The 14,534-nt window shown below is 41.6% G+C and overlaps 1 protein-coding gene across 1 annotated transcript; it reads left to right on the top strand.

Moving 5' to 3' along the window:
- The first annotated feature begins 116 nt into the window (after positions 1-116).
- On the top strand, positions 117-13,417 carry tm7sf3 (transmembrane 7 superfamily member 3). Its single transcript, XM_047390485.1, has 12 exons — positions 117-355; positions 3,888-4,042; positions 6,686-6,836; positions 7,112-7,232; positions 8,315-8,486; positions 8,563-8,740; positions 8,823-8,909; positions 9,273-9,353; positions 9,464-9,616; positions 9,709-9,809; positions 11,115-11,277; positions 11,512-13,417. Exons 1-12 carry the CDS (start codon positions 274-276, stop codon positions 11,763-11,765), a joined length of 1,698 nt encoding a protein of 565 aa, XP_047246441.1. The 5' UTR covers positions 117-273; the 3' UTR covers positions 11,766-13,417.
- The last annotated feature ends 1,117 nt before the right edge of the window (positions 13,418-14,534 follow it).

Raw genomic sequence — 14,534 nt, 5'->3', positions numbered from 1 at the left:
GATTTTTTTTCATGAATTTATTGTTATTTTGATTATTCTGATTTATCTCTAAACTGGCTCAGATTGGATTTGAGTTCATGTGTAACTATTGAAATATCGCGAGACTTTCGTGCCAGATCCTCGTTGAGCCGTCAAAGCGGCAGGCAGGACCGCAGAGACGGGAACCAGTCGAGTGTTGTAGTGACCAGTATGTCGCTGCTGCGGCTGGTGGGGAGAAAACACGGTGATTTCTGAACCAGTGACAGGTTGAAGAGTCTCGTTGTCGGGTAGAAGATGCAGAAGGAAATGTCTCGCTGGACGTGGATTCTGCTGCTGCTTCTCTCCTCCGTGTGTGACGTTCAAGCTCAAGTGGAAAGTGAGTTCAGTCACGGCTGCGATAAGCTAGTGTGTAGTGTCCCTTTTTCTCAATATTTGTCTTTTTTAAACTGATAAATGCATCGGGGGTGTTTTTCTAGATAATTCAGCTGCTGCAGCTAAGAAAACAGTTCTCTTCCACACGTTTATATTTTCATTTATTATTATTTATTTAGCTGTCTATAAGAAATAGGGAGATAGAAGCTTCTTTATTTAAGCTGGATGCCAGTGGAGTTACATTTAAAATAAAGTGCAAGTCTGTGGAAAAACTAGCAGCAAGTTTATAGAACTTGTAAGAAGTTTGGAGGCAGCAAGTGAAACCTGTGCTGGAGTCTGATCTGCAACAGATCTAATCTAATTCAGTCATTAGCAACAGTTCAAACATGTAGTATTTGTCATAATAATCTAAATAACATCAAACATTCACATAAATAACATGTTTCCCAGTCACCCTTTGAGATCCATCACTGAGAACCAACCGGTTCTAGTTGGTTCTCAGTGAAAGTCAAGTTACTCCATTGGTTCTGAGACACATCCCATCCAAACAGGCAGAGGAACTAAGACATCCTTAGTTAACTGATTATTCTTCCTGATTTGGGAGATATAAAAAAACCCAGAGAGGGAAACACATCTTAGCAGCAATGAACACAGATGATCAGAAGATACTTAATTAATCCTGGCGTATCAAAGGCTTGACCTGCTTGAAAGGTCAGTTTGTACGGATTTACAAAGAAAATCTTTAAGTGTGCCCATCAGCTGCAGTAAAAATTAGACACACCTATCAGCCTTTTCACCGACTGAAACAAATTAAAAATTTTCTTTGAGATCTGAGCTGCCATTTTCAGTGTTTATCTAAGATCTGCAACCCCTAAGAGAAGACATGTTCATGACTTATTGTAGTGCATGTCATCTCTTTGATAAATACTTTGATAGTTTTGAACTATCCATGCATCAAAGCATCTAGCACCAACCTTTGTCTGAGTTTTAATAAATTCATCCGCATGTTGTCGGTTGATCATGTCTTTATAGACTGAAAGCGGTTGCACTTCTGAGTTTTGATGCATTGATAGAATAGAGGGAGGGGAATTGGTGGATCCTGGATCATGAGATGAATGATATGAGAGATGAATGATATGAGAGATGAATGATATGAGAGAAGAATGATATGAGAGATGAATGATATGAGAGAAGAATGATATGAGAGAAGAATGATATGAGAGATGAATGATATGAGAGATGAATGATATGAGAAGAATGATATGAGAGAAGAATGATATGAGAGAAGAATGATATGAGAGAAGAATGATATGAGAGATGAATGATATGAGAGAAGAATGATATGAGAGATGAATGATATGAAAGATGAATGATATGAGAGATGAATGATATGAGAGATGAATGATATGAGAGATGAATGATATGAGAGAAGAATGATATGAGAGATGAATGATATGAGAGAAGAATGATATGAGAGATGAATGATATGAGAGATGAATGATATGAGAGAAGAATGATATGAGAGATGAATGATATGAGAGAAGAATATGAGAGATGAATGATATGAGAGAAGAATGATATGAGAGAAGAATGATATGAGAGATGAATGATATGAGAGATGAATGATATGAGAGATGAATGATATGAGAGATGAATGATATGAGAGATGAATGATATGAGAAGAATGATATGAGAGAAGAATGATATGAGAGATGAATGATATGAGAGATGAATGATATGAGAGAAGAATGATATGAGAGAAGAATGATATGAGAGATGAATGATATGAGAGAAGAATGATATGAGAGAAGAATGATATGAGAGATGAATGATATGAGAAGAATGATATGAGAGAAGAATGATATGAGAGATGAATGATATGAGAGATGAATGATATGAGAGAAGAATGATATGAGAGATGAATGATATGAGAGATGAATGATATGAGAGATGAATGATATGAGAAGAATGATATGAGAGAAGAATGATATGAGAGATGAATGATATGAGAGATGAATGATATGAGAGAAGAATGATATGAGAGATGAATGATATGAGAGAAGAATGATATGAGAGATGAATGATATGAGAGATGAATGATATGAGAGATGAATGATATGAGAAGAATGATATGAGAGAAGAATGATATGAGAGATGAATGATATGAGAGATGAATGATATGAGATGAATGATATGAGAGATGAATGATATGAGAGATGAATGATATGAGAGATGAATGATATGAGAAGAATGATATGAGAGAAGAATGATATGAGAGAAGAATGATATGAGAGAAGAATGATATGAGAGATGAATGATATGAGAGAAGAATGATATGAGAGATGAATGATATGAGAGATGAATGATATGAGAGATGAATGATATGAGAGAAGAATGATATGAGAGAAGAATGATATGAGAGATGAATGATATGAGAGAAGAATGATATGAGAGATGCATGATATGAGAGAAGAATGATATGAGAGATGAATGATATGAGAGATGAATGATATGAGAGATGAATGATATGAGAAGAATGATATGAGAGAAGAATGATATGAGAGAAGAATGATATGAGAGATGAATGATATGAGAGATGAATGATATGAGAGATGAATGATATGAGATGAATGATATGAGAGATGAATGATATGAGAGATGAATGATATGAGAGATGAATGATATGAGAAGAATGATATGAGAGAAGAATGATATGAGAGAAGAATGATATGAGAGATGAATGATATGAGAGATGAATGATATGAGAGATGAATGATATGAGAGATGAATGATATGAGAAGAATGATATGAGAGAAGAATGATATGAGAGAAGAATGATATGAGAGATGAATGATATGAGAGATGAATGATATGAGAAGAATGATATGAGAGATGAATGATATGAGAGAAGAATGATATGAGAGATGAATGATATGAGGCCATCATGTGTTGGATCCTAGCAACCCTTTACAGTTGCAGTATTGCACATGCTGACACTGATGACAGTTGTGGTTGGATATTTTGTGCAGCTCTAGTTTTTAAACCTTTTTTAGTGAGCACCAGTTAGCATTTTGAAACGGATAATTACATAAAAGTAATGGCTTTAATAAAACAGCTCTCTGCAGCACAGAAATGAAGGATTCTGGTTCATTTTGGCTAATGTATGTAGTATTTTATTTTCTAAGCCATTGTGAGCAAAAACTAGCAGCTGTGATGGTTCTTCCCTGTACTGTTGTGGTTCTTGTTTGTTAAATGAATAAATCGTTAAATTCCCAATATGTCTTGTTTCAGCATCATTATCTAATCCAATAATTTCTTAACAAGGAGTGTTGTTACAGCATAGAAACAATCAACCAAACACAGATTTCTTTATTTTTTTGGCACGTTTAGTATATGTTGCTGTGCTAGTCGACTGGATTTGAGTCCACTCTCCAAATCATCTGTTCGTATCCAGCGGCCATTTAGATGTTATGCATTCTTGGGCCTGATGGAAATGAATCCATTGTGCATTTTTTTTCTGTTTCTCTGCATCTCAGACCGTGTGACTTTCCTGCCGGGGACGTTCCAGAATGTGAACATCTCACGGAACGAGACGGTGCAGGCCGTGGTGAGCAGGATCCCTCCGGAGGTGGCCTTCATCACGCTGCAGTTCCACACGCTGTACCGCAACGCCACGGTCTCATACACCAGGGTGAGAAGCCACAGAGTCAGTCAGAGATGTAATTGTAAAGGGGAAACCGGCGTCAGGCGGCAGGGAAAGGAACGTGTCTGTGTGCCGGAATCGGTTTAGGTTGGTTTCAGACATCTACATCGCTGCTGCACTTGATGATTGCTTCTCCTGCTCAACAATCTAATGAAATGCAAGGAAAAGGAAGCCCTGCAGTATTTGCTTATTGCCAGAGAAATGATGGGATGTTTGGGTCATGATCGTTCCTAAGCATTTTCTACATGTCCTTTTTTAAAAGCTGGAATTCAGTCAAAGAAACAAAAACATCAGGTTAAATCAGCAAAACTAGCGCAGGGATTCTGCTAACACGTTAAAACTCAGGAACTTGACAGTGGAATTGCAGCCGTTTCTCCCAGCGTACGCCCAAGCGGTTAGTTCTGCCGCCGCGTTATGAATGAGGCTTTGTGAGTCGGGACGGCCGACCCCCTGAGAGAAGTCCCAGTCAGCTGATGCACAGTCCACAGGTCATGAGCAGCAGACTCTGCGTCTTCGATCAATGAGGAAAAATAAATCGCCTGACCCAGAGGTCACAGTGGAAAAGCTCCGTGTGGGTCAGGGTGGCGCACATGGGCTGGGAATGTGGTCCGATTAACTTTTTCTTCTGGAAAATACTGGAGACAGAAGAAAACAAGTCTGTGATTAATCACCTGCTTGGGCTTTTAAAGGAACTTCAGAGAGTGAAATGGGTCAGATTAATATCAGGCACCTAATCGGCTGCTGAACCTGCAAGTTGGATCCAAAATAAAAGAGGAAGTATAGTTTTTAAGCAGCAATGGAAAGTCGTACTGAATAGTTTATCTTCCTGTTAATAATATCTTATATCAGCTTCCCTTTTTTCTAGGTTTGATTGATTTGGGTTTTTTTTTGGGGGGGTGTATGCTGTCTGCATTCGGTTAAACCCGTATTGAAGCTGTGCTCCGTCTAACGCCGCCCGTCCTGATAAAGATCTGCATTAGACAGCAGCGATGTTACACCAGTGCTGCTAGTCTCATCACTCTGCTGTTTTTCTACCCAAAGATCCAAATCTAGACAGAAACGCGCTGAATGAGTCACGTAGTCTTCTGAAATAAAGAGTGTTCTGGATCTGATACATGAATACATCCTCAGCTGTGGATTTTTGTGAGCATTTGCTACAGATGGACCCTCGACGTTGACTCACTTAGCTGTAAACTGTCCTTGAACAAACCTAACTTGTTGGTGGAGCTACAGTGACGCTCTGATGGAGAGGAACAACAAGCCAATTCTTTTTGTGTTGCAGTCAAATGCTCACTGGTCTCTTTGTGGTCCTAGAGACACACCCTGCCAGCCAGTCTTCCAGGGTTTGCTCCAAAATACCAGTTCTGGTGAAAATGTAAAACAAGTATTAGTTGAATTTGTCTTGTAAAATTCCCTCACATTGATGGAAGGTAAATAAGATAAGAACTAATCTGTTGGATGGTCATTATTTTAGTTATATTCTACAAAACCATCATCAGCAAACAAATATATTCTGTGTTCGGTTTGTGCTGCCGGTGACCTTTAAACTCCAGATCTTCTCTTTTTACTTGCTTTAATAATCATTTCTACGACACACAGGGTTACCTGAAAGAAAGAAAGAAATACAGATTATTATTCATGTCTACTAGCAGGAGGTATTCTGTTTTAATCTAGGATCATAATCTCTCATATTGCCCCAGATTTAGAACCACAGTGCAAATCATCAGAATCTTTAAAGAATGCAGTACTGTGCAAAAGTTTTTGGCAGGTGTGGAAAAAAGCTGCAAGCAAAGAATGCTTTCAGAAATATACATTTATATCAATCTACAAAATGCTAAGTGAGTGAACCCAAATATACAGACAAAGTCTTCAGTGTAAAGAAGAACAAGACTTACTGGAGGTGATGGTCTGGTCCCACAGAGCCCTGATCTCAACATCATCAGTGTGTCTGGGATTACATGAAGAAACAGAAGGATGTGAGGAAGCCTCCATCCACAGAAGATCTGTGGTTAGTTCTTCAAGATGTCTGGAACAACCTACCAGCCGAGTTCCTTCAAAAACTGTGTGCAAGTGGACCTAGAAGAATTGATGCTGTTTTGAAGGCAAACGGTCACACAAAATATGGATTTGATTTAGATTTCTCTTTTGTTCATTCACTGCATTTGCTACAACATGTCAAGAAACATCTGCAGTTCATTCAGGCTACAAGAGAACGCAAGACTTTAAGCAGATAACAGGAAGGTCACAGCATTCCTTTTTAAAATCCTCTGTGGACATTTATGTAATCAGCCTGTGGTTCTGCTGAGGTGTTCAGGAAGCCCGGGTTGTTTTGATAGCACCTTTCAGGTCATCTGCATCGTTGGGTCCCTCATCTTCCTCCTGATGATCCTCCATAGATTCTCTATGGAGATCAGGTCTGGCCAGTCTGCCGGCCAGTCAAGCACAGTAACACCATGGTCATTGGAGCAGCTTTTGGAACGTGTTGTCCTTCACAGATCCATGTTCTGACTTCAGATGGAGGACAGCATCACATGTTTAGTGGTTCATCTGCTCCTCACATCATGCCTGTTCATGATGCCTCTGAGCAAGAACAGGATCAGCAACTCATTGAGCTTCATGTCTGTTTTCCAGGTCCCAGATCAGGGTCTCTCTCTGACAGCAGCAGATTCTGGGCTGGTCTCGGCTCTGCAGCCGAGCCAAACGTTGCTCTCCTTGTTCCTGTCGTCTCCTGATGAAGAAACTGTCTCAGGGACCGGAGTCATCCTCTCCTTCTCCAGCACGGGTAAGAACCGGACGGCTTGCTCAACATGCCAGGGTGCTTCTCTTCTGACTCGCTCAAGGAGTAGGAAATGAGGAAGTTACGCACTCTCAGTCATGAAACGTGTTTCTGCAAAAGATTTCACCACAAACTGAGAAGCAAGCGAGATTTAGTTCTTTTTTACTTGAAGGAAATCATGCGAATGATTGTGTGGCTTTTGCTGCGCTCTACCAGTGTGTTTCAGAGCTGCGTGGCCCGTTACCTCCTGCTCATTGTCTACTAAATGTGTTGTTTCTCAGAGCCGGTCCCTGGAGCCTGTAACACCGAGTTCAGCCTCGATGTGGATCCCAACGTCTACATCCGCTACAATCTGTATGAGACCGTTATCCGTTTCGCGCCGGCTAATTTAGGAAATGAGAGGTGAGGAGCTGCGTCAACAGGAGGGAGCGTTGCCTCACTTTTGGTGAGGTCGTGTAACACCTCGCTGCAAACTCACAGGGCAGATCTGCTTTTTTCTTTTTTATCCAAATGTTTTTGACTTTCTATACGAGCAGCCACGAGGCGATGGATAAGTATTCACACCCCAAACCACAAACTTTAATGCATTTCATTGGGATTTTATTTGACAGACACATAGTAGTGCATAATTGTGAAGTGGAAGGAAAGGATACATGGAAGGTGTGGCACACAGATGAATTTATTCTCTTTTAATACCCCAAAAATAAATAAAACCACTTAAAAAGCTGCCATTAGTCAAACAGCATCAAAGTGGAGAAGGACACAGCAAACATGGGGAGGAAAACTAACATTGCACATCACTCTGAACACACATCCCCACAGTGAAACACGGTGGTGGCAGCATCATGCTGTGGAGGTGCTGTTCTTCAACAGCGACAGGGAGGCTGGTCAGGGTCAATAAATGTCCTCTGACGTAGGTTATGCTGTTGGATGCTTTAAAAGAGCGACCAAGCTGCTATTTTAGTGACTCTACTTGTCTGACTGGAATATTTCTTTTTAGAGCAGGCAGGAAGTCTGTTTAAGATCAGGCTCTTTACCTGTTCTGACCTGTATGTCTGCTGTGTCACAAATAAATTAAAAGCAGGCAGTTATCGCTGAACCTTTCTGACAAACTCACATCAGTTTGTGAAAAGTCTTGCACAGCTCGGTTTGCTGTCGGTTTGTGAGTTTTAAAACATCCTGCAGGTGCAAAAATGAAAGTAGAGCAGAGATCAGCTCTTTATCATTTATCATACCAAGTAAACAAACTTGTCCTGCCTGATTAATGACAAGATATGTTATTGGCTGGTTGTTTTCTCTGCACATGATGCACCAACAGTACAACGTGACGTTGGGTTAAGTGGCCGTGGGTAATGGAGCCCAGGATCGTTTTCATGTGACGAGATGTAAGGAATGTTTTCTGCTTGTGAAGCTGAGTTAAACAGGAAGCAGTTAGAAATCACTCTCTGATCTATGTTCTCTCTGTTGCTTTTTTTTTTTGTTAGAGGTCAAACTCCTCCAGCCTGCGATACGTCGACAGGAACCAGCACGCGCTGGCGGCTGCACTACGACGTCTACCAGTACTTCCTGCCTGAGAACGACCTGTCGGAGCGCAGCCTGTTCGCTGGGATCCAAGCAGTCGCCGACATCCGAGGCATGATGGCGAGCGGTAGACTGGTAAAAGCCATGAGCCATTTAATGTCACATTAACGAGCAATCAGCTGGTTTACTTCCCTCACTGTGTTCTCTTAAGGTACTGACGCTAAAGTCAACAGATAAGACCACCATGGTGTTCAGCTCCATCCCGGGTCAGGGTGTCATCTACTCCGTCATCGTCAGAGACCCCGTGTTGAACACCTCCGCCTCCTACGTTCCCGCCCACACCTACGCCTGCAGCTTTGCCTCCACTCTGGACGGTTGTCAGACGCTCGGTTAGCTTTTCTCGTAGCCCATGTAATCAAAATAAATAGTTTTACAGCTTGTATTTTAACTGTAGATATTAAAACGTTACAGGAAAAATATCTACAAAAGTCTTCTTCACCATCACTGGCTTGGCAGGCTTGTTTGTCTGTTTTTTTGGCCATCGATTCTTCAAATGTGGTGAGTAGTTTTATAAGGGTTAAGTCTATTTACGGTCTGTTTTGTTCCAAAATGCTCTAAAAAAATCACTTGGTGCTACACATGGTGGTCGGGAAGCACGTCAAAATGCAGGCAAACAACTTGCTCATTTGGTTCAGACACAACAATCGGATGTTGCTGCCGCTACAACGTGGACATCCTTTGTGTCCGAAGTATGCTTTAAAATAACGTGCATGCTATGAAAAACAATAGATAGAACTAGAAATAGGATGAAAGTAGCCCGATTGGAGCATATGGGTCTGTCTGCTTCCAGCAGCTGAATTATTAGGAGGAAGAATTGGTCAACATTGGTGAACCATTTTTCATTCTCTTCTCATCACACAGAGTTGTTCTGCATGGGGTTCAGCTTCGCAGCGTTTTTCTTCTTCATCCTCATCACCAGAACCACACAGCTGGATTATGACAGTAAGACGCTCCTCCCAACATCCTGCCTTCATAATCTGTTAAACCAGCTGCATCCACAAATTGTCAGATTTTTGTAACTTCTCACGGGAGTTTTGGATGGTGCCCTGTAGTCCGTCTGGCCGTGTCGGCGGTGATGGGCGTGGTGGGCGGAGTCACCCTGGTGATGAGCTGGTGGCGCTTCGGGTCCGTCATGGCTTGCATCGTCGTGGTCGGCCTCATGCTGGGCTTCCTCGTTGCCTCCATTGTTCTCTTCACTCCGCTGGGTATGGGGGGGCGGGGTCTGCCTCTTTTCCATTACAGTGGAGCCGTTTTTACAACAATTGTTTTACATCTGTGCTTCACTGTTTTAACATAGGAGACCTCGACGTGTTCAGGAACTCGGATGTGGTTTTCTGGATGACGTTCTGCTGCATCATGGTCTTGGTTCCACTCTTCTTTGTGCGCTGGCCCAGAGAGGTAAGAGATTTCACTCTGTCTGCTGGTCATTATGAGACGCTAAAACACACCCTCACATGGTCTGGAGGACCTCAGCTAAACACTGCAGTGTAACAGAACAGAGCCTGCAGGTGCTGCACAAAAGTATTCATTCCCCTCAAACTTTGTAACATTTTGTTCCTCACAGCCACAGATTGTAAAGGATTTCATTTGGATTTTATGGAGCAAAATGGCAAAGGACAGGGAAACTTCTGTCTGAAGGCTGGTTGCACTTTATTTTATTTAAGGGTATCATAGTAAATGTGGGTAAATGCAAATGCATGCCGCACTTTTCAGATTTTGACAGGAAGGGACTCCGGTCAGATGTTTTTGGTTCTGCACATGAACTTGAAAACACCTTCCCTATACTGACACATGGCGGTGGCAGCGTCATGCTGTGGGGATTTCATCCTTCACCAGACACAGGGAAACTGGTCAGAGTTGATAGGAGGATGAGTCCAGCTAAATAATGATATACACTTGTCAAATAAACTAAAAAAACCATAATTTTCCTTCCACTTTACAATTAGACCCCATCTTTCTGAACAAGGTCAGGGGGTGTGAATACTTTTGTAAGCCTCTGTATGCCTTTGCTCATTTCTTTTACATTTACCAGTTTATTGGATCAATATCGAGGGATGGGAATGTTTTTGGCAGTAAACTAGCAAACAACTAGGTGTTATGCTGCCACCTTGTGGTAGTGTTGCTGCCACTGAAAGGAAGTCAGTGATCATTTTTAAACAGAGGTTTTACACTCAGGAGTTTTGAGTAGCAACATGACAATGACTTGAAACAAACCAGTAAGGTTGTCCTAACTTTTTCCTCAACTAGAAAATGAAAATGTTTTTATTATCTTGTGTTTGATGATTAAAACATGGTTACGATTGAGTCTTTTATTTGTAACTAAGTCACTTTCTTTGCCTAGCAATCAATATGTGAACATTTTTCATTAACAGGGTTTCATATTTCTTTCACATGACTGCATAAAAACTCTTATTCTGACATTCTGAGGAGATGTTTGGGTTGGGGGAAGTGGCTGTATACCTAAAAAGATCTGAACTTCAGTGAGAAGCATGATTTCATCTGCAGCATTCAGGAAGTTGGCTTCTATGTTACAAGTTTCTAGTTTCCATTTGTCAGTGAAGGCAGCAGAAGTGCAGGCAGGGATTCTGACAGAGGAAAGGACCCAAAGTAGCTTGAGATAATTGAGATGAGCTGTCTATATTCTGACTCTGCAGCTTCTGCTAACTGACAGGAACGAGCATCTCTTCACTTTCTGTGTTCCAGGGAAACATCACCACCTGCGGCATCGTTGGCGCCTACGCTGTCGTCCTGGCCGTCAACGCCTACATCTACACCAGCCTCTCCTACATCACACTGAACATCCTGAAGCGTTTCCTCAACAACAACTTCAGCGCAGTGTTTACAGAGGTGCCATTCCAGACCATCGGTGAGTTTGCCTTCAGCGTCCTGCAGAAGTTCTTCAACTTTATTCATATTTTGTCGCGTTAGATCCGCAAACATCACTGTGTCTAAATGAGGTTTTGAGTGGCATGCATTTGCATTCAGCCACTTTTACTCTGATACACCTAAATAAAGTCCTGCAGGGTGTGAGCACTTTTTCACAGTAGTGAAAGTATCTGCATTTCTAATTCTTATTGATCCTCCGTGTTCCTCCCTTCAGACTACGCCATGATCACGGTGTGGGCGGTGCTTGGCGTGTGCGGCGTGGTGCTGCAGCTGTACCGCGAGCGCTCCCGGCCATTCTTCCCGCCCAGCCCGTACCTCATGTGGCTGCAGGAGCGCGAGCGACGCAAGACCAACGTGCTCGACCCGAGCCACCACGTCCCCTCGCTGCCCGGGCGCCTCGTGGAGCGGGCGCGACAGCTGATCAGGCGGAGGGAGCCGGCGGGAGAGCACACGCCGCTGCTGCTGTAAAACTCCCCGCCACAGTCATGCTGCGTTAGCGGGACAACAGAGCCACTTTGATGGGTGATGGCGATGAACTTCCTCATGACTGTCCTCGGATCAGCTGATGGACGGGCGGAAAGAAGGCGCCGATGGGAAAGACGCTTCCATCACTGTTATTGACACTGATGACATGTGACTGATTATACTCGGAACGATGCCGTATCTGTTGCACTAAAACCCTCAACCACTACCTATTTACTTCTTCTTTTTATTTTTTAAAGCAACAGAGCGGCTTTTATCCTTCAGAATAAAATATGGGAGACAATAACTTCGCTCACTCTGAGAAGATCACCTTTGCTTTAGGATCCAGATGTCTGGAAACTTTGAACTTGTTTCTCAAATCAAGACTAAACATATTAGTTGTGTTTTGTCTCTGCAGACATTTTAACTTCTTCATATTTTGCATACATCACATGGTTCTGTGAACTGGTACTTGCTCCTTTACAGATCTGTTTCTAATTTTGTTTTTTGTCACCCAAATGTTTCAGATCATCAAACTAATTTTAATATCAGACAAAGACGACCTGAGTAATTAGACAAATTATGGCTTCATTCATTTGGGATAAAATCTTTCCCAACTCAGCTGGCCTTATGTGGAGAAGTAAATACCTCCTAAAGCTGAAATCAGGCTGAGTCGTCCTTGGCAACAGTAGCAACAACCTGTAGCGAGTGTTTTCCATCACTAAGGAGGAACTCTGACCCGCTGTTCTTTGTAGAATTGTTTTAATTCAGCCTCATTGGAGCGTATTTAGTTTGAGGTCATGCCACAGCAAATCAATTGGCTTTAAATCAGTACTTTGACTAGGCCACACCAAACCCTTCATTCAGGTTTTTCTGAGAACATTCAGAATTGGACTTTGGAGTCATTTTGGTAAGTCAGCCACTCCTGGGAAGGTTCTCTGCTGTCTTTGTAACTCTTTCCAGATTTACGGAGATTAGCAGCTTTGCTTCTCAAATGTTCTTAAGTAGCATTAGATCAGGGCACGATGTTGTGTTTTTAGCTCTTTTAGCCTTCTTTATGTTGCCAGGCAAGTTCTGTTTAAGTCATTTCTTGATTAACAGGCCTGGCATAATTGGGCCTGGGTGTGGCTTGTAAAATTAAGCTCAGTTTTCCAGAAAATTCTAGGTATTAGATTGGGATTTAACTTGTATTTAATGAATTAATCTCTGATGATAAATGAGTTTCATCTGAGATGTATGAATGTGACAAAAAGCAAAAACCCAAAGAAATTCTTGAAAGGCAAATAACCACTTTATCACAGCACCGTGTTGCCATGACGACTCTCAGGGTTTGAACACAGCATCAACTACTGCTGAGCACCGACGACGGCTGAAAAGTTTGATTTGATTTTTTTTTGATGCAGACAAACCGTTGACATGTATGTAAGAGTATCCTCTCTGTACTTTAATGTATTAATATTTAATAAAATGCAGTTCTTTGGAGAGGTTCTGCTGTAATGTGACGAAACTGCACATCCAAACGATACAAGAGACATCGTAAAGTGAGACCACATTGATTTTGAAAGTGTAGAGTAGCTCATTTTGTGTTCTGTTCATTTACTGCTGAATGTGTCTTCATTTTCTAATAAATGGCCATCGATGGGTGTTTTTCCACCAAACTAATTTTCCAGTTAAATCTGTTGGGGATTGCTAAGAACTAGTAGTAAAATGTTAGGTTCATATTTTGCAGCGACTGAGTTAAGTTTGACCTTTAACCTGCTTGGATACAAAAACAGTTGATCTGGACCAGCAGAGTCTCATCACGCTTCATATGAACTTCAGAAGGAGATCATCTGTAGAAACAGTTTTCCTCTTTATTCTTTTATTTGGCTGAACATTAAAAATAAAATCATTCTTAGCATTCTGGCAGACAATTGGAAGGATCCGGGTCAAACTGACTGGTGCCTCAGATCCATCTAAAGAAAAGTAACTCCAGAGCACTACACTGCCACCACCATGTTTCACTGTGGGTAGGGTGTTCCTTTTTACCAGGCGTGCTTTGAATTTGCGGCCCAAATCTTCATGTCTGGTTTCATCAGACTGTAACATATTGTCCCACAAAGTTTTGGGAGGTTTTAGACAGCCCTGGAGATGTGGAGAATGCAGGAGACACCAACCAGTACATGTTAGAAGTTAATGCTGCTCTGAAACTCGCTGTTGGCCTCCTGACGCCCTCTTTGGAGAAGCATCCAGTTCTTCATGTCACAGTTAAATGGTTTCTCCAGACTGACCTTTGTTCAACAATATCTCTTGATCCTTTGTAAACCCTTTGCAAACTTTGGCTTTAGTTAAAATGATGCAAATAAATAATCCTTGTATTGACTGTAAAGTAACAAAGCACTCACATGACCCCAAGTCGCTACATCTGATTGGTTGATTAGGCCCTCATGTTTCCTTCCCTAGAAGAGCACACTACTGAGCAGCTGAGTTCTGACCTAAGCAAAATATCGTTTAGGTCTTTCTTCCACACTTCAGACGTGTGTGGAGTATGAGTCTTTGTATCTAGCTTGGTTCTGTAAGAGATACAATGTGGGGAAACTCAAGACGTCTAAAGCCGATGCTAGAACTGCAAGTCTCAGAATGACTCCCTCCCGTTTTCTTTCCTCAAAGTAGAAATAAGAACTGAAACTCAAGCAGTAAAAACAACTTTTAGGCTTCTTAAAGACTCAAACTCGAGTTAATTCTTCAAAATTGAATGTGGTGAATTTTTGAAATGTCTTTCCACCTCCTTTAGTC

Source organism: Girardinichthys multiradiatus, chromosome 17, assembly GCF_021462225.1.
Source record: "Girardinichthys multiradiatus isolate DD_20200921_A chromosome 17, DD_fGirMul_XY1, whole genome shotgun sequence".
NCBI lineage: Eukaryota > Metazoa > Chordata > Actinopteri > Cyprinodontiformes > Goodeidae > Girardinichthys > Girardinichthys multiradiatus.
Note: the sequence above shows the minus strand (reverse complement) of the source record. Positions and strands in the feature narration are given on the sequence as shown.

Excerpts from the sequence above, each read along its gene's own strand:
- tm7sf3 (XM_047390485.1), top strand. The coding sequence starts at position 274 with ATGCAGAAGGAAATGTCTCGCTGGACGTGGATTCTGCTGCTGCTTCTC. Across the intron at positions 356-3,887 it reads CGTTCAAGCTCAAGTGGAAA|ACCGTGTGACTTTCCTGCCG; the intron begins GTGAGTTCAGTC and ends TCTGCATCTCAG. Across the intron at positions 9,617-9,708 it reads TGTTCTCTTCACTCCGCTGG|GAGACCTCGACGTGTTCAGG; the intron begins GTATGGGGGGGC and ends GTTTTAACATAG.